At 41.2% G+C, this 18,911-nt stretch overlaps 1 protein-coding gene across 2 annotated transcripts; it reads right to left on the reverse strand.

Moving 5' to 3' along the window:
• Positions 1-813: 813 nt before the first annotated feature.
• plekha2 (pleckstrin homology domain containing A2) lies at positions 814-13,750 on the reverse strand. 2 transcript variants are annotated; one of them, XM_053325724.1, is made up of 12 exons: positions 13,531-13,750; positions 9,380-9,540; positions 9,195-9,251; positions 8,696-8,744; positions 8,459-8,556; positions 6,935-7,066; positions 6,668-6,757; positions 6,509-6,577; positions 6,347-6,417; positions 4,504-4,567; positions 2,585-2,662; positions 814-2,437 (listed from the first exon to the last, which is right to left on the reverse strand). In XM_053325724.1, the coding sequence occupies exons 2-12, from the start codon at positions 9,518-9,520 to the stop codon at positions 1,982-1,984; spliced, it is 1,305 nt and encodes a 434-aa protein (XP_053181699.1). In that variant the 5' UTR covers positions 9,521-9,540; positions 13,531-13,750; the 3' UTR covers positions 814-1,981. The 2 variants fall into 2 exon arrangements, with proteins under 2 accessions (XP_053181699.1, XP_053181700.1); XM_053325725.1 differs by lacking the exon at positions 13,531-13,750 and adding an exon at positions 13,261-13,372.
• Positions 13,751-18,911: the final 5,161 nt, after the last annotated feature.

An 18,911-nucleotide genomic window follows, 5' to 3' on the forward strand; every position in this document is an offset into this window, starting at 1 on the left:
TATTTTGTATGGCTTTATTGTGTCTCAGACACAAAAGTTACAAAAAGAGAGAAAGTATAACAAAGCTTTTCAAATTAGTGGGGGTTTTTATCTGTAGAAAAGTATGACATGTGGAGTTTGTTTCATAGAGATATTGTTCCTCACAAGTTCATCTCCTGTTCTGTTCATTATGTGTTCTCTTCTTAATATAACATACCCAATTTTCATGACTGCTGCTCTCTTCATACAAACTGATCCAGCCCCATGTTTCTGCTTGGATTTCTCTCAGTACCTAGAGGAGCTCTGTCTTTAACAGACTGAAAACTAATTTCAACACAGCTGACATTTCACAGGCTCTCAGGGCCTTCTTACATACCGACACAATTTAAACTGTTCTGTGGAGACATTTTACTCTCACCGGACCTGCAGCCACACAGCTGCACACAGGGAAGTGGACAGAGGTCAGGACAGAGTCTGAGGCGTTTTACCTAATGGACCTTTTACACTGGACGTGTGAAACACTTCACTTATCACAACCTCTGGGCACAAGATGGGCATGTATGTGCATGCTTGTGTTTGGTGACAGTATTAAAGGGCAAATCCGTTGACCTTCTGCATGCCTCACAGTTGGTCAATTTTGCCCTTTAGAGTGAAAACATAAAAACTTTTAAGTCTATAAAACTTTCACACTATAAGTCTGAAAGCCAACAATTCTATCAAAATGTAATTTAGAAAACTTGTAAAACGGGTACACACCCACAAGCCACTAGATGGTAGAAGAGACTAAAACAAGCTATGAAATTTTGCATTTACCCAAAATAATACAAACAAGGCAAATAAAAAGCATCATTTAATGTACAAGGAAGAAAATTAACAGTATGTGCTAGCAGATGAGTGCACACCGCTTCAGAAAACGGAAACAGGAATGGAACATGGTACCACATCAATGAAGTCTTGAGGTGAACCTGAGGAGGGAGTACTAGTGTAACAACACAAGCTATCTGAGGCATCTCAGAGGAAGCTGCTCTGAAAGCTGTGAAGCATATAAAAAAAACAAAAAAAACAAACAAAAACACAAGTAAAAATGAGAAAAAGTGCAGAATTAAAAATAATTACCAGAAGTAGTGGCACATTTCCCCCACATAATGCTGCAACAAGAAAAATCACATTTACAAACTTGTCAACCAGCTTATCAGCTGTACTTTGATGTTTACAGTACATTCTACTACAAGTACCATTAACACACCACTGTATTATAATGGTACCTGTTACAAGCTAAGAGAGCAGTCAAAATTTTTACTGATGATTGATCTTTAAGCCACTAACTATCCAACACATAAAAGCTGCTGCTGACTCTATCTTCTCTGTCTGTACCGACTACTCACTACAATGAGTGTGTGTACCTTTTTTTTATAAGACCTACACAATACTTTCCTCCTTATTACAATGTGGTAATGAAATGCTTGTTAAACGTTAATGAAGTTTAGCTGATGTCACACTTTCACATTATGTGTGCCTCAGGAAGAAAGGATAAAACACTGCTGGCCTCAAAAGAAGCTAAAAAAAATTTCATGAGCTTAAGACGTAAAATAAACATTATATACTTGTCTGTGAATACTTCTAGCAGGGTGTTTTTGATTACACTGGGGAGTTAAGTGCGACAGACTGAAAGCATGTGCCATAATTTGCAAATCTGCAACAATTAACGACAAGATTATTCAAGTTTTCAGAGGAAGTTGCACAAAAAAAAAACACTCCATCATCCTTTTTCACAGTTCTGTGAACAACCAACACTGCACTTCTTGGTCCCCTTCCAGCTATTAGATTCTTCGTTGCAATGCAGCTACAAGACCAGCAGGGGGCCCCAAATGCCAGATCCTTGCATTGAGGCAGATGGTCACAGTGTCACTTCATTAGCAGGGAATATCATTACCAGTCACATTCATTTTAAAGCAGGTACCAAATTTTGTCCACACAGGAGTCTGGACTGACTTCATTAAACTTAGACATCTGTGGTTCGGATGCTGTCGTCATCCAGGCTGAAGGGGAAGCTACAGCCTGTGTGAGGCTGAGGCTGTGAGCGGTGCCTCCGACGCCCACTCGCTACATCTCCTGACGCCGTGAGGATGCCCAGTCCACTGGTTGAGGCTGCAGGAGGCCCACTGGGGCAAGGGGCTGGGTTGGAGAGGGAGTTGGAGGAGGAGGAAGTGGAGGAAGAGGTGGAAGAGGAGGAGAGAGAAGGCAAGGTGGGAACAGAGCTGAAAACGCTATTGTCTTCATCCTCTACATCCATGATGGAGGGCTCACCGGGTGGCACAGGCGTCCACGGCTGCCAGCCCGGTGCCACAGAACAGGACTTGACCAGTGGAGGACGCCGGTCTTCGCCTTGTGGACCACGTGACGCAGAAGAGGCATTGTGACTTCGATAGAGAGAAGACGTTCGTTTAAATGAGAAACCCTGCAATGACAGAGATAAGAATGGCATCAGTATGGATCATAATCATAACAGTTGTAACCTCTCATTCAACAACACAATAGCCAGCAGGGCCCAAGATAATATAGAAGTCTCTGTTCTTGGTGTCAAGGGGAGAGACGACAGAGTTACCTTAGGAGGACCTCTGAAATCCTGAATTTTTGTCTCAATATCCCTGATCCAGCCATGCATCTCCTCTGGAGAGTCTGTCTGCAGAGAAAAGTTGACAGAAGGTAAAGACTTGCAGAGCAGCATGACTGCAGCCATTTGCACAGCAATTATTAAGCTACTGTACTGATTTTTCCTGTTGTGTTTTATCACATTTTCATCTTCTAATCCTGTGTTTTTCTTAGTGTCAACTGGGGCTGGGCGACATGGACAAAATCAAATATCACAATATTACCTAAAAATCTATACTGCGGAAATATTGTAGGGATGAATATCAGTGCTTTATAAGATAAGATAAGATAAGATAAGATAAGATAAGATAAGATAAGATAAGATAAGATAAGATAGATGAGATACTTTATTGGTGTACAGCTTTTGTTTACTACTGCCATGCACTTTATCCTTGCCGTCTTCTGATATTCACTCTTTTTACCATTGATGTCTACAATGAGTACTTTCTTATTGTAGCTGACTATTATCATGTACTCTTTCTTTTTTCCTTTGCTGTAACACCATATATTCCCACTTTGGGGAATCTATAAAGTGTTATCTTTCACTAAATGGTTTTGATAAATAATCATGAGTAATGTGGATATAATGACTATCTGGGTAAAAGTAAATAGAACAGCTAGAACAGTCTGGTAAGTTAAGATAATTACACTTTACTGTAATGCAACCTAAAAAACCAGGAAAGACAACACGTATGCTATATCACAATATAACTATATCCTAAATCTAAGATGATATCTAGTCTCACATCATGATATAAATATAATATCAATATATTGCCCAGCCCTAGTATCAATAAATCTGAATAAATGAAAAGACAGAAATCAACAGTTAATTGATCCTGCTAACAAGTAGTGTCTGTGTAACCTGTGTAGTTTACTCCTCTGTGCCACAGAGCTCCAGTGTTGTTCAAAAACGATTAAAAACAATGTTAAAACCAATGATCCACACCGCTGAACTGGGAACACGTTGTTTCAGTACAATGAACATATGCACTGGAGTTTATTCTGAATCAGTCCCACACGCACTATCCTGCTGCTGGAGATACTTGGTAGCAAACAAATCCGCAGCTGAAAATAGTCCCCAACAAATCTACTGTTTCCTCCTGTTTGAGTAACATTTGCCAAAAGATACAGTGCCCAGCTCTTTTAGGAAATTACTGAGCTTTATTAAAGCATATATTCATGGTGTACTTCTTCAGCAGGAACCACTGGCCTTGAAATGCTACAGACAGGCAGGGGAAGTCATGAAGTGTGTTTATATTATGATTGAAATGAATATCAGCAGCTCTCCAACATTGGTATCTATTGAGGCTCTAATTTTGATTTGTACTTGAAATATTACTTTAAGTTTATTGTTATTTGGGCGTCCTCACTTCCACCATGACAAGGATGTTGTGTTCTTGTGTTTTTTTCAGTTTACTAAATATTTGTCATGCTTCCTTTTTTTTTGTGCGAAGACAGAAATAAAAGTGCTCGTGCTAGCTGTCTCTGTTTCTCTCTCCCTCAGCACTTCCCACATCTGATCAGACCCCTGCCGTCTCCGTCAGCTGTCCTCCCATGGGGGAGGAACAGGATGTTATTGTTGTTATGGTAACAGATGGCTGTGCCCGTCACAAAAACAAACTTTTCATGCTCCTAAAAAAAGAGTCAGTGCCACACTTCAGCAGCAGAGCATTTAAAGAAAACAAAACATCAGGACAGAAACACCTGGGAATATATTCAATAAACAAAATAACTTCTGTCTGATTATCACTCTCACTCACATGTTCATGCTGCAAAACATCAGCAAAGGTTTTAAGAAGTGTGAAGAAAATGTGAAATGTGTGAAAAAGCTTGTGACTGGGTGGTGTGAGAGGAGAAAATAGATTTTACCTGAATGTAGAAGGTTCTGGAGCTGGTGATGATCTCAAATAGGTTGTCTCTCAACAGGAGATCCCTGATGGACACACAATGTAGAATATAATCCAGCGGCTAAAGCGCTATTAAAGATGTAAGAAAACGATCCATCTGTATTTAGATTTCATAAAGTTTCTGGGTTCATTTGTTTTCTATTGTTAATACTCTTAGTGTCTGTACAAGTTAAGTAGTTCACTAAATAAAAAAACAAACACAATATTTTAACAATGTACCTAAATTAATCTGATAATAAGGCATGATTTGTATTTGAAAAAGATTATTTACTTCATATTGTGTATTCTTTTTCTGATGTGACTGTGAGATTGTTTCATTTTCTGTATCGTTGGAAAATGTTTTTCTGGTTTGTGCCGGTTTCTTTATTTATGTGGTTTGGCTTCGGGCTTCCTCTAGATTGGCCACTAAGGTTGATTGCGCTGATTTGTAGCATCAGTCCCAGTTGACATAAATGTCAGCAGTGTGCTGAATTCTTAATATTCATCTGTTAAATAAATTCAGTTACTAGTGTATGTCTTTTTCACTTTTTTCTGTTTGCAAGCCAGCATCTTACCAGAATAGATGTGTTTTCCTTCTATTTTTTATTGTATTTGAACTCCGCCATGAAAGAAAACCCAAAATGTAAGTCTAAATTGATTATGCATAAAATCTGTGTTAGTGATACTGTAATGGTCTGGTAGGAAATTAATCATAGAAATAGGACAGGAGTAAGGTTTTAACAGTGGGAAAATAAAAGATTGATTGCATTGAGTCATGCAGGACGAGACTTGATGGATGTTCAACAGGTGTTATTTTTACCTCATGAGACAGGGACAAGACATTAAACTGGAAGTTGTGTGTATAACCAGATGAATGAAAAAAATGGTATCTATAATAATAAATGAGAGAGCTTTTGACATAAACAGATCATTATAGCTCATTGGGCCATGTTACATGTTTTTAAAGGCATGCAGTAGGAGGTGGTCGGATGAAAATAAAGTCTTTGTCTATTGTCTATGAATTTTAAGATGGTCCCAAAACATCAGCTCATCACTTTCCAGTCTAAATGTCAAGTCGCATAAGTTGTGAGGCACTAATATCTAATGGCTTGTCTCATGAGGTAACTACAAATACCACCTCGTAGTTATGTATGTCTGTGCCAACCAATCAAGTTACAGTTTACATCCATGTCTGTCTAGACTTGTAACATATGTAGTGAAATGTATTTGTGTATTTTTTGGTGAAATGGAAGTTATCACTGTATTGACATGTATGGTTCCAGTGACTCACTTCCAGTGAAAATCATGTTGCCTTCACTTAGAGACTGTGAAACTTTGTCATAATTAGTGTCTGAATTCTTGAGATATGGCCAAAAACATGTCTTGTTTTGTTTTAACTCCAAAATCTAATCACTTCATCCTTGAGTCCAAGTGGACGTTTGTGCCAAATTTGAAGAAATGGGACGATACAGATGGGTAGACAACCCAAAAACATAATGCCTATGGCCACAGCTGTCACCGGTGCAGAAGCATGAACATAACACCTGTGGAACATCCGTCAAGTCTTATTCTGCACTGAAAAATAAATGTGGTGAAAACTAATGAAAAGATCTCTAGAATAAACCACACCAAATGTCTGAATACCAAACTTTGGTACCAAACACTTCTGTGTTTTTAGCTTTTTTTTTTAGAATGCTAAAATATGGAAAATGTTCGTATCTGTAGAGCTGTATCTGGTCATACCTAAATAATGTTCATATTCATTACAAAAGGAAAAGGAAACAAAATGGTGGGAGGGTTTCACTCAGTGATTCACATCAACTCACCCTGATTTGACGAGACATTCATGGACCTTCTGAATGTCCCTCAGTGGAATAGCTCGGAGAGGATCCTTATCCTGGTGCACAAATAAGCACAGTTCAGACACAAGCAGACAAAGAGCTCAGTCACCCAAAAGCATCGACAAGAGACAGAGTCTTGCTCCTCACCATCTCAGACTTGTAGTAACTGACTGCATTGTCATCCAGGGTGAAATACCGCCTCTTCCAGCTCTTCCTCTGAAACAAACACCATATTACAATTTCCTTGAGAAGCGTTTTGATTCCCACATGGAGTTATTGATATAGAAGTATCTGCTGGGTACTTACTACATTTCCCTGTTTGACACAGTAGCCACACCTCAGCATGCCTGGCTTATTACCCTTCTTCTCTCTTCCCTCCGTCTCCTCGCCTTCAATCTGAAATATTTCATCATGGCCGTCTTTGTTATCATAACAACCACTATCAAAGTATTTCTTAGTATTTACTTCTTTGTACATTTGCGTGTACTCATGTTTCTGAAAAGAAATGTGCAGATGGCATCATCCGTGTTACCATGAACATTACCATGTGGTTTTTGGCTTCCTGTGCTTTACCTGGATGGGAGTGTGGACCACCACGCCGGCAATTATCTCCGTCTTGTAGGCCTGCTGCCTCATCCCTCCCTGAGTGTCACTGATTACAGCGGTCATATCGGACCTTGGTGGCGCAGCGCCAGGCTTAGGAACCTGTCAGCACAGCAACAGGTGGGATGACATTAACAACACAGACAAACACACTCAATGGGTAAAGTTTGTTACTAACTGTCAGCTCTGAATTCCCACTGAGAGTCACCCATGCAGAAACAAAACAACGGTGAGATGTTCAAGGCACTTGACACAAAGCAGTGAACATGACAGGTTATGATGTAGTCTATTAAGAGTAAATAATAGTTTTAAATTAGTCATAATACCCCCAGTTTTAATGATTTACTATCAGATGTTCTATTTAATGTGTTGCACATGTTTGATTTTGATGTAATATAATGCTGTTGGATGTAAATGGTGACACTGTAACTGTATTAATTACTATTACAATTCTAGAGACCTCGGGAAGAGTAGTTGTTGCCAAGGTAACCATGGTTAAAAATAAGTAGGTCCTCTCAAGTGCCTGCTGGTCTGTCTGCCTACTATATGAATGTACATTACATTTGTCTGACAAACTTTTTTGTCCAGAATCATTTTCAGTAAGTGGAAACAAGAGACACATGTCATCAGAAATTCAAATATACACATAGTACATTTTCCTCCATATAAACCTGATTGTGTTGCCAAATTCTTAATAAAACAATAAAAACAAAATATGATAAAGAATAGCAACTAGCAAAAGAAAAGATCAATATCTGGAATAAATCAAATACTAAAAATAAACCAAATAACTGCAACATTTCGAGCTTGATTATGTCTGGAGACGTTTGCTTCATGTCGAACTGCTCTTGCATGCCCCATATTTCCTGTGCGTATCTCCTCATTGACACAGGTCCAATAAAGAATATAAATAAATTGCTAAGTGTTTACTAAGTGTACAACAAGTATATGAACTTCAAATCTGCTTTTCAAAGTATTTTCACACAAGATTTCATTGAGGCCAAGTTAGCTCAGAAAAGGCGGCAGAGAAGAAGCTCTCCCCATCGAAGGGGAAGTGAAAGAGGGTGCGCTGCTTCCTGTGTCAGCCTGCAGGTGAGAGAATAAGAGAAATGCTTTTCTTTGTCATCCACCATCATGAGACATATAGATTTCGCCAGGCCACGAGGTCCCCTTGGTCATTCCACTAAACTCACATAAATATTATGCAAACGTGCATCCTAAATGTTCGTGGAATGTATACTTTCACACACTTATGTGCTTTGACACCTCCACCACAATGACCTATTGTCTCTCGTATTCTTGCATATTCAGAATTTCCTCATTCACCAACTGTGTTAGAGGGTATTTGCAACCGCGTAGGACAGCGTTTAGTTGCATCACTGCGCACTGCAACTTCCTCAACTCAGGTGGTAAGAGGTCTCTTATCAATGACAGATAGTTTACCCTTGTGCATATGATGCCATGTAAGCGTGCAGGTATGTGTGTTCCACTCACAGTGATTTTGCTGGCCTTGTTGAGAGCAGAAACCCAGTCCCTCATGTCAGTCACATCGTTGGCTTGGAGGAAGTACCTCCGAGAAACTGCGTTGATGACTGCAAAAACAGAAATCAATTCCATGAACATCCACAATAAACGCTTTTTTTAATCATTTTTATCACATGTGTAAATAAAGTTAATGTGATTGTGGGCTGCTACATATGAGTGACTCAGTGTTTCCCCCAGAAAACTCACCGAAGCAGAACTCTGTCTTCGGCTTTTGCTTCGCTGTAGCTTCACCCACCTGAGAGGAGAAGAGAAGGGGTGAAAAAAGAAGCAAAGAAGGAAAGAGGGGGAAGAGAAGAGAAGAGAAGAGAAGAGAAGAGAAGAGAAGAGAAGAGAAGAGAAGAGAAGAGAAGAGAAGAGAAGAGAAGAGAAGAGCATTTCTTATCTTTGATGTCTATTTGACTCAGATTGTCCATGGAGGAGCTGTCAGCACTAGAGTGCACTCAAGCCAGATGTCATTATCTCTGGTTAGCTTTGCGAGCACACTGACATCTGGAAAACTTCACAAAGTCTGCTTCGGCTTAACACTGCATGTGACCATCAGCTATTACTTCAGATAACTGAGATCTAGTGTATCTGTACACCATATTTGCCTGATTCTATTTGTGTACACTCTATGCATTCATTGTGTAAACGAGTGTCACAACTTGCAGTAGAGGGAAATTACATTTAAGAGAGAGCACTTTACCTTAGAGATGTAGGTTAGTCTGAGGTTGCCAACAGAGCCTGCTCCACTAGGCAGGTTCTGCAGGAAAAACACAAACACACAGACTCGTCATTGGCTCAGAGTCCAAGGTTACATGTCTCTTATTGGTCATTTCACTTCCTCTTGCTGTTTGTACAAGCGTGTCATGGCGTGTATGTGTGGCGCACCTGAGGGTTGTCCATATACCACAGCAGAGCATTTCCCTGCGTGTCAAGAATGAAGTATCGTCTCTGGAAACGGCAGCTGTTCTCCTTCTCCTCGATGTCCAGGAAGCCACACACACGGTTGAGCCGGTCCAAGTACGGCATGCTGCTGCTATCACATATCACTAACACACGGACAGATAGTGAGATGGACAAGAAGCAAAATGTAAAGTGAGCAACCCGAGGGAGAGAAAGGCAGAGACAGGCAGATGTGGAGGATAAACCATCTTTCATTTACTGTTCAAATACACACAAGCACACATACACACACACACACACACAAATACAGGAAGAAAGAGACCCGCTTGCACTCAGCAGTTTTTCATGTGACGTGATTGAGGCTGAGCAGCAAACCCTGAAGCCTGAGGCTGAGCTGAGGCCCTCCACCACAGCCAAAAATTACAGACTGCACTCAAGATCTGCACACACGCACATTTCCACTGGCCAGAGAAGAGAGAGGAGAGGGATGGAGGGAGGGAGGAAAGGGAAAAAGAGGAGGGGAAGGGGGCAGTGAGATGGTGAGATGTATTCATTAAGATGATGCCATACATGTGAATCATTGAGCCACTGACTGGCTGACTGATTTCTCAAGAAAATCGAGACTCATTCAGCAGCGCAGACACTATGGTATGCTGATGATATTTCAGTAGTGTTTGCTTTTTCAATTGAATATTATCCATGGTAGACCTCTGACAGTAAATTCAACTATTTTCTTATTTTTGGAGAAGGAGTCGGACCTCTTCTGGCATGTTGAGAGCTTTATTTTATAATCTTGTCCTCCTTAAATTGGCTGAGGAATTTACAGCCTTTCCACTGTTGCTCCTTCAGTATCGCTGTACTGTAGATTCAATGTGATTTAATAAAAGTCACATTCTGCACACAATCAGATGTGTAGGTGGTTCAAATGTGATAGCCACTGCGAAGTTGATCAAACATAGAGGAGGAAGAACTTTTTTCACCAGTTTATTGGCAGGTATACGGGTGCGTGAGTGTGTGTTTGCTTTCTACTCTCTCTCCTCTTCAGCCTCTTAAAAAGCTGCCCCTACGCTGACTGTGAGAATCTACTTCTTAAAGAGACTCTGTATATCTAGGAGGTGGGGCTGTTTAATGCTCTTCTGGGGTGGTTGGTAGTTTAATCAGATGTAGAAACTGATCTCTGGTACATCTCGTCCTTTACCTGAACGTTTGCTGTCTGCACTGAGATGGACATCCTTCACCATGCCGACTGTCCAAAGAGCTCTGGGTAGCTGATGACGAACATTACAATCATGACCACAGTGCCAGGTATGATGTTTTCAGTGTAATTCTGCCACTTCTGACAGTGCTGCAATGCAGGGAGATACCCTTTGATGAAGTGACCACAGAACTGATCTGCTAGTGCCTCCATCTCCATCAGGTAGGCACTTTAGACTCTGGGTGGATGACTTGGGGTTATGAGGTGTTGGGCTGCCCCACTAATAGGTAGTTTGGGGTGACAGGGTCTGGATCTGTGACGTCTAAGGAACGGGAGGGGGGGGGCAAAGGGACTGTCGGGCTGATGAGACACACCATTTAAGGATCTGCAGGTGGCTCCCATTGGGTCTTCAAAGGAGGTGTACTGGGTTGTGGTGGTGGTGGTGGTGGGGGGGGGGGGGGGCAGCAGCAGAAGATTGCCCACAGAACTTAAACTTGCAGAGCTCTTCAGCGTCTGCACCAAGAGGCACTGGATCAAGACTTCACTCCTGGTGGTAAAGGGGAGTATGTAACAACTCTCTCTGCCTCAAAAGGTCCAGGTTGTAGGTGAGACTGAGTGGTTCAGGTGTGATATCCATTGCCAGAAGGTAAAACTTTTCTTTACCAGTTTATTGGCAGGTATAAGGGTGGGTGCTGTGTCATTTCAGATAATGTAAAGAGAATTAATGGCTCATCAAACTGGTAAACGTAACCTGCAACAACTGTTTCCTGCCCTACTGTTTTTCCTCTTCACCTTCCACGTTTTTCTTCACTTAATTGACTGCAGCCACTCAACGAGCACATGAGGAGGAGGTGATATTCTCATCCACATTACATGATCACACAAGTCCACTCCCACTTCAAGAGACTTTTGAACAAGATTGACTAAATAAAAGCAGATTTTTTTGAATATTTTCCATTTTACAAGTATTATTATTATTTTTTTTCCTACACCTAAATTTCTTTAAAAGGACTTATGTGGCCATAAAGGCGATTGATGGCTAACTAGGTCACATCTGTGACTGATTTTTTTATAAGAACAAGCATTATAACGTAAGTGACAGTCATATAAAATATGTAGCCAGGACTTAATGGCTGTCCCCTCTGCCAACACTTTTTACAGGACTGTGCTTCCTTAAAACCTTTCAAAAGATGGAAAATATCAACATTTCCATGAAAACATCCACACACACGTCACTCAACAAACCAAAGAGAAACAGAAAATAACAAATACACATGCTGCATCTTCTCTGTGCTGTTGAAACCTCCATGAAACTACTTTAAGATGACGGTAAGGAAAATTTTCATTTTGAAACTGCTTTGAAATAATAGTGGGCTGTGCATCTGATGCATCAGCCGTGCAACATTTCCCCGTTGGCACTGAAATAGGTCAAAGACACAAACCGTTCAAGAGACTTTAGCAGAAACACTAGGGTGTAATGGAAAAGTGAAAATGAGGCCACAGAGGTCACACGGATACCAGCACTGAGACTGGCACACTCTACGCACACACATTATGTTATCACAAAACATCTGGTGTAACCGTGACAGGGAGAAATAGCGGTGAGGTTGTGGCATCTTTGATGACACTTTACCAATAAATACAACCGAGACACATTTCAATACGATTTGATATGTGGTGGTGTTAAATGCAACAGCATGACACATACATAACAACTAATGTAAAAAGAGTTTGTGCAAAGACGCGAGAACAAAGTGTATAGATCACAGCAGTGTTACGAGTGTGTCTTTCACCACATCCAGGGTAGTGAAGTGAAACCCACCTACACTCAGTTTACACATCTGCTTTATTTGTGGACAGACTCAACCTCTCCTCAGATTTATAGAAACTTTTGGTCAACATGTTAACAATCAGATTCAAGCTGTGGTCAGTCGTAGAGGCATTTAAGCACTTTTCTTATGCACTTTTATGACATTAGGGACTTGGAAGAGACAAACTGGTCGAAAATGAATGCAACTATGTACTGCAGCATCCCTGGAAAATACCTCTTTCTATCTCCATGCCACCTGTTTCTCACTCTCAATTAAGACTCAATTCCAAAACAAAAGTAACTGGGTGTTCCCTCTGGAGCCAAAGAACACATTACGCAAATGTTGTGACAGTTTAAGTTAGAGCTGAATGGATAAATCCATCAACAGAAACTATTATATTAATCGTTGACTCTCTAATCATAGCAATTTCCCAAGCGAACATGTCATCTAGTCCTTCAGCTTGTTGAATGTGAGGGTTTGCTGCTCTGCTCAGTTTTATATCATTGTAAACTGAATATTTTAGGGGTTTTGGACTCTTTTAAAACAAGCAAAGCAATTTCAATATGTCACCTTGGGCTCTTTAAAATTGTGATTAGCATTGAAAAAAACTTTCTGACATTTTCCACGCCAAAAAAAGAGAAAACAGCTGTTTCTGAATCTGCCAGTTATTTTCTTCGTTGCTTTCTAATGATAATTAACCCTTCATGGTATACTTGGGCTGCACAGCAGAAGCGGCTCAGACACGAGATTCACGCTACTGAATGACACGTTTTGATCTGGCGCGTGCGTGTATAACATGATTATGACCATGCAATGAAAATATAACCCAAGTTTAAATGTCATCAAGCAGAATTACTCACCAACACCTGACAGACAGACATGTTCAGCTCAGATGACCTGCACTGACTCACCAGATCCAAAGACTCAACAGGCTGCCACACCTACTGTACCGTAGCACACACACACACACGCACACGCATACATACACGCACACACGCACACATACACACACACACACACACACACACACACACACACACACACACACACACACAGAACAGACACAGACACGAACACACACACACACACACACACACACACACACTGACAAGGTGCCACTGTCGACTTACCCGTGGTGGAGAGTCAGTGTGCGCCACAGCCAGCGCCCCGCACCGCACCGCTACGACGCTGAAAGCAGAACGAATCTGCTAAATACGCGCATGGCACAAAAACTTTTTAACAACTTTTACAAACCACGTATATGTACGTGCCCCGGCGTGCATCAGACTCCCGCACTGTCGCCTATTTGTTTGTGTGATCGGATTACAGATAGAGTCGTCTTTTTTCCGGGTTGGACGTTTCGTTATTAGAATAAACCAGCCCCGGATGTGATCTATGCGTCCTGTCAGCTCTAGCCGGGTCCTCCTCCACCTCTGTTCAGCTGATGAGGAACTGAGCGCAACAGGCTTAACTGTCTTTTCTCTCACCTCTTAACCTCAGTGTTGTATTGTAGTTACAGGACACGTTGCGCAGTTTTTGGCCTGTTTTCTGACTATTCTTGGGCACAGTTTTAATTGAGGATTTTTCAGGAAGTAAATAAAAAGTGTGCAGTAGTGTCCATTTGTGCAAACTGCGAACGGCATGATATCTGCAGCTACTTTTTTTCTCGGTTAACTTGAGAACTGGGTCAAACACGAACACACGCACACGTACCAAGCTATCGTCACTCTTGGTCATTTCCTGGAGACCTTAACTTTAACCACTGATCCAAAAATCAGCGTTTTACGAATGAGTCTGTCCCCCATCATCTGGTCTTAAGGGTTATGTGTGTCCCCGAAAGTGACTGAAGTGATACCAGACGGAGACACACTCAGCTGATTCAGTTGTTTTATAAACATGAGCAGCTATAGGAAGAGAGTTAACCCGATAAACAGGAACACAGTCTTTCACACTGTTCACACACCTGCTTCGGGAGGGGAGTGTGTGTGTGACAGGTGCATATAAGACTTCCCGCACTTGAAATCTCATGCTTAAGTGTTTAATGTGTAGCAAAAGGTGTACCAATCTGTGAAAATACAAGCCTTCATCAATCTATGAAATTTCTGATTATTTTCTTTTACAATATAATATTTCACATTTTACAGTTTAATTCCATTTTCTGTAAATTGTATCTCCCTTCATTATGATCTGAATGTTGCTTTAAAGCCTTCTGTACATTACCAGTTTTTTTTTTTTTTAAAGGGGTGACATTCAAAATGTTTTAATTTATTCAATTATCTGCTTAAAAAAGATTCACATTTACTTTAAAGCCACAAGGTTCACAGTAATATACACAGACACAAAGATACCGGTTGTAATTTTGGCTGAAAGGGGAAATATACTGTAGGAAGGTCAGGCTTAGTTATAGATAGATAGATAGATAGGTGGGTAGATAGGTAGATAGATAGATAAGATAATACAGACATTCAAATACACACCAAGAAACATCAATCTGTGGTTTTGTACAGCTTTTGTAACATCTGCTTATTTTAGGTTACTGTTATATTTAAGCCTGATCATCACTGAACTGCATAAACAAGCTGCGATCAAAGGCTTCTACAGCCAAACGTCAACATGATAAACACTATGAAGCAGCACCTCGAACAAATCTAACCACTGTACCTTCAATATGTGTCAGTCAGTTTCAATATAACATCAGAAGTTGTCTTTTAAAAGCAAATCTTTGTGTGTGTGTGTGAGAGAGCGTGTGTGAGAGCGTGTGCGTGTGTGTGAGAGCGTGTGCGTGTGTGTGTGTGTGTGTGTGTGTGTGTGTGTGTGTGTGTGCGTGTGCGTGTGTGAGCGTGTGCGTGTGTGTGTGTGGCTTCTTCTCTGTGTACATTCAGGGTGCTCGACAGAGTATGAAGAGATGAGGGAAATCACCTAACCAGAGGAAACTGTGGTCTTACAAATACTCCATTCTACCTTTCAGTGAGTGGTCATCTTTAGTGACTTTGATTATCTTCGGATTAATATGTACAGTATATGTGTTTTTTGTGTGTGTTTTAATGTGTAAAGGGTGAGGTGGTACTTACCTCACACATTTTGAGCATATTCTATGTTTTAATGAACATTCATCCTGCAAAATAAAGTATGAACGTATCCTAAACCTAATCCGGAACTACAGTCCAGGTCAGTAATTACAGTTACCTCCCACCTTTACACACAGCTTGCGTCCTGTGATGAAACTCATGAGAGACAGAGAAAGAGAAAGCTTGGAGGGTGAACTGTCCTGACCTCTTGGTTTCAACATTGTGTCTAATCAGGACTCTGAGCTTCTAAACATGGACAACCCTCCTCACATCTGTCAGTCCAGGTCAGCCTCTCTTTTATAACAGCTGAAACCACAAATATCTATAATACAGAGGTGATTTTCTTTTTTTTTAAACCCTGTATTCTGTCTTTTCTTAAAATTGTGTCCTCCTGTGAAGAGGAAGTGGTTGCACGTCATATGACCTGCTTGAGGACAGGCTTACCTCACTGATTTCATATCCTGCGGCGACTGCACATAATTCAAGTCGTGCAGTTGCAGAAGGAAGTCCTGAAGTTTCCACAAACCCCACCACCAACCCCCCCACACCCCTTCTGTTTCTACTGAAAATCACTGAGTGTATTCTCTCTGCTGTGTGTGGGCATCTGCAGCTATGTTTTTGCACCAGAGACATTAACATAAACACATAATGTCTCAGGCTTTTCAAAGGTCATGTATAAGGTAGCAAATGTTACACCAAGGTGATCTCACCCACACAAACACACAGTCTAGACAGAACAAAATAAGGGCGTGATTGTATCTTTATTCAGACGGGCTAGCGTGTACAAACTGTTCAAGTACTAAACACTTCATTACAAAAGATTTTTTTTAGGATGGCAGTGTTGAAAAAACTCATGTCAATCGCAGTTTTTCTTCTTCGTTCCCATGGAAACAACACTGGGTGAAGACTGTGGTCATATGGTGTCAAGCAAGTTGTGCGCTCGCTACCCACAGAAGCACCTTGGCACCCTTAAAACCACACCCAAATCCCCTTGCTCAACTCCCCCCACATGCAACAACTGTGTGTAGCTGCACTTCACTTTGTACACAAGTTATTCATCACCACAAACATTCTCAAGTTGACAGGTTTCTGTACAGATTTTTATCACCTGAAAGTGAACACGCATTGCCGATAACGTTTTTTCTTGGGTTTAACCAAACTTAAATCCTCTTCTGACTGGGGTTGAAAATCTCTGAGGGTCACAGTGATAGAAAAGGAAAGGTATATGGACAGAAAACATAATGAAAACACAAAAGGAAGGGATGATGAAGGGAGTAAAAGGTGACTGTGTTTACAGATGGCTCACGGCCATGTGCAGCAGCAGGGCAGTCATCAGTATGATGGAGCTGGAGGTCAGAGCTCCTGCACTGTTGCGGTTCCCATGGCTGTGGCTCCTGTGTGGCCCGTTGCAATCGTCCCCAAAACAACAGTCCATCTTGGCTCCAGAGTTGCTGCCATGAGCCTTGTCACAGAAGGCCTTGTAAGTGCACGACTTCATCACAGTGTCTAAAAGAGAGCGTGGCAGAGAGATAAGGCATGCGTTCACAGTTAAATTGCTTTGAAGTGATTGAAGACTGACCGTTTGTGTTAATTTGGTATGACGCTGTGAACCCATTGAACCCAAACCCCCACCCCACAAACACACACACACACACGCACACGCACAAGCAGATTCCCACTCTTCTCTTTGCACGCACATAGACACATATATAGACATAGAGATCTGTGGTTATCATAAACGGCTGGGATTACATCCAGCAACCTCAAATGATGAGAGGATGCAGAGCTGAGGTTTCACTATGACACACACACACACACACACACACACACACACACACGCACACATACAAACAGAATAAGACAAAGTATTGACAGAATAATGAATAGGGCAAGAAGTCTACAAAGCATTCAACTACTCTCACGTTTTTTGTAATATATCCAAAAATACTACCAGTTGCTTCATTATAGGTTTTAGAAATGATTTTAAACCTCCACTGTGTCAATGAAAGCAGTATGAGGACTATTTGAGAGCATTACTGAAACTATTACCTCACACAGGCAGTCACTTGTCAGTGTAATGGTGACCTCTAGTGATCCCTTTACAATAATAAATTGTGTTGCATATTTTCCTCTGTCTGTGTGTGTGTGTGTGTGTGTGTGTGTGTGTGTGTGTGTGTGTGTCTGTTGACTCACTGGGTCCAGTTATGGTGGAGCAGGCGTCAGCGTACTGAGGACAGGAGGTGGAGCCCTGCCGGTTGCAGTCGTCCTCATTTGATGCCACACATGTGTGACATTTAAGGGCATGGCCTTAAATAGACAGAACAGGAGAAAGCATCTTATTTGACACCAAGTATGCATATTCACAGATGGGTGTGCACGCACACACAAACACAACCAAGTTCTTCACCATCCAAAACTGCAACTATAGCCTTTCAAGCACACATAGTTACATTAGAGATCCATATATGACTCAGACCACCATGTATGTATTTCATTCCCACTTTTTCACCTTATAGGGCAATTTTATCAATTTAAGTTGACATATGTATCATTTGAACCCTGCAGGGTCAAATTTGGGACAAATATATACAGTGAATGTCTTAAACTGTAGCTGAGGATATTAACAACCAAGTATCTGTGGTTTTGAATATAGGAGAAAAATCCTGGATCCTCTGTACCAAAGTGTTCCTGTACCTTTACAGCTAATGAAGACAGCGTTATAGAAACTTACTGTTGTAGGCCAGAGAGATGAACAGAAGCAGGGCGAGTGCAGTCTTCATGGCAACTGTCTGATGGGTCAGTCAGTGTGTCTTCAAGAGTCCAGAGAAAGAGTGGATGAGCAAAGAGGAGTCTGTGATGGAGGGGGCGCCAAGGAAGGGGGGCCGAGGTGGAGGTGGATGGGGTTTAGGCACGGGAAGGTGTCTGAGGAAGTCTAATCTCTGTAATCTCCATCTATGCTGCACAGCCAGCACACTGTGGACTTAACGGAGCAAGCTTTAACATACTTTGGTGCATTTGTTAAACTATCAATCCTGTTATCAAGAAGAATGTGAAGTTATTTGTTAAAGTATTGATTCTACTGAACTGATTTGGAGCAACTGATAGTTTTCTAAATTTGGATTATATTCCTGAGCTGTCAAAAGAGCTCAAGGTCGTTAATTACTCATAGAAGACATCCCCGCCTCAGCAGGAATGTGTGTCTGTGTGTGTAAGTATGTTAGGAAGTCTGATGTAAGATAAGCACTCTGCATCATTACCAGTGCTGAGACCGTGACTCACATAGTGACACACACACTGTGAAAAGTCATGCAACAGCCACTAAGATGTCATATCAGCTGTGCGTGTGTCATAAGAAGCTGTACAAACACTGCTAATCAATACAAGTAAAGAAAAACACAAGAACAACTTGTAGTAGAACAAATTATATTCATATTTATTCAGGC

The sequence above is a fragment of the Scomber japonicus genome, chromosome 9 (genome assembly GCF_027409825.1).
Source record: "Scomber japonicus isolate fScoJap1 chromosome 9, fScoJap1.pri, whole genome shotgun sequence".
NCBI lineage: Eukaryota > Metazoa > Chordata > Actinopteri > Scombriformes > Scombridae > Scomber > Scomber japonicus.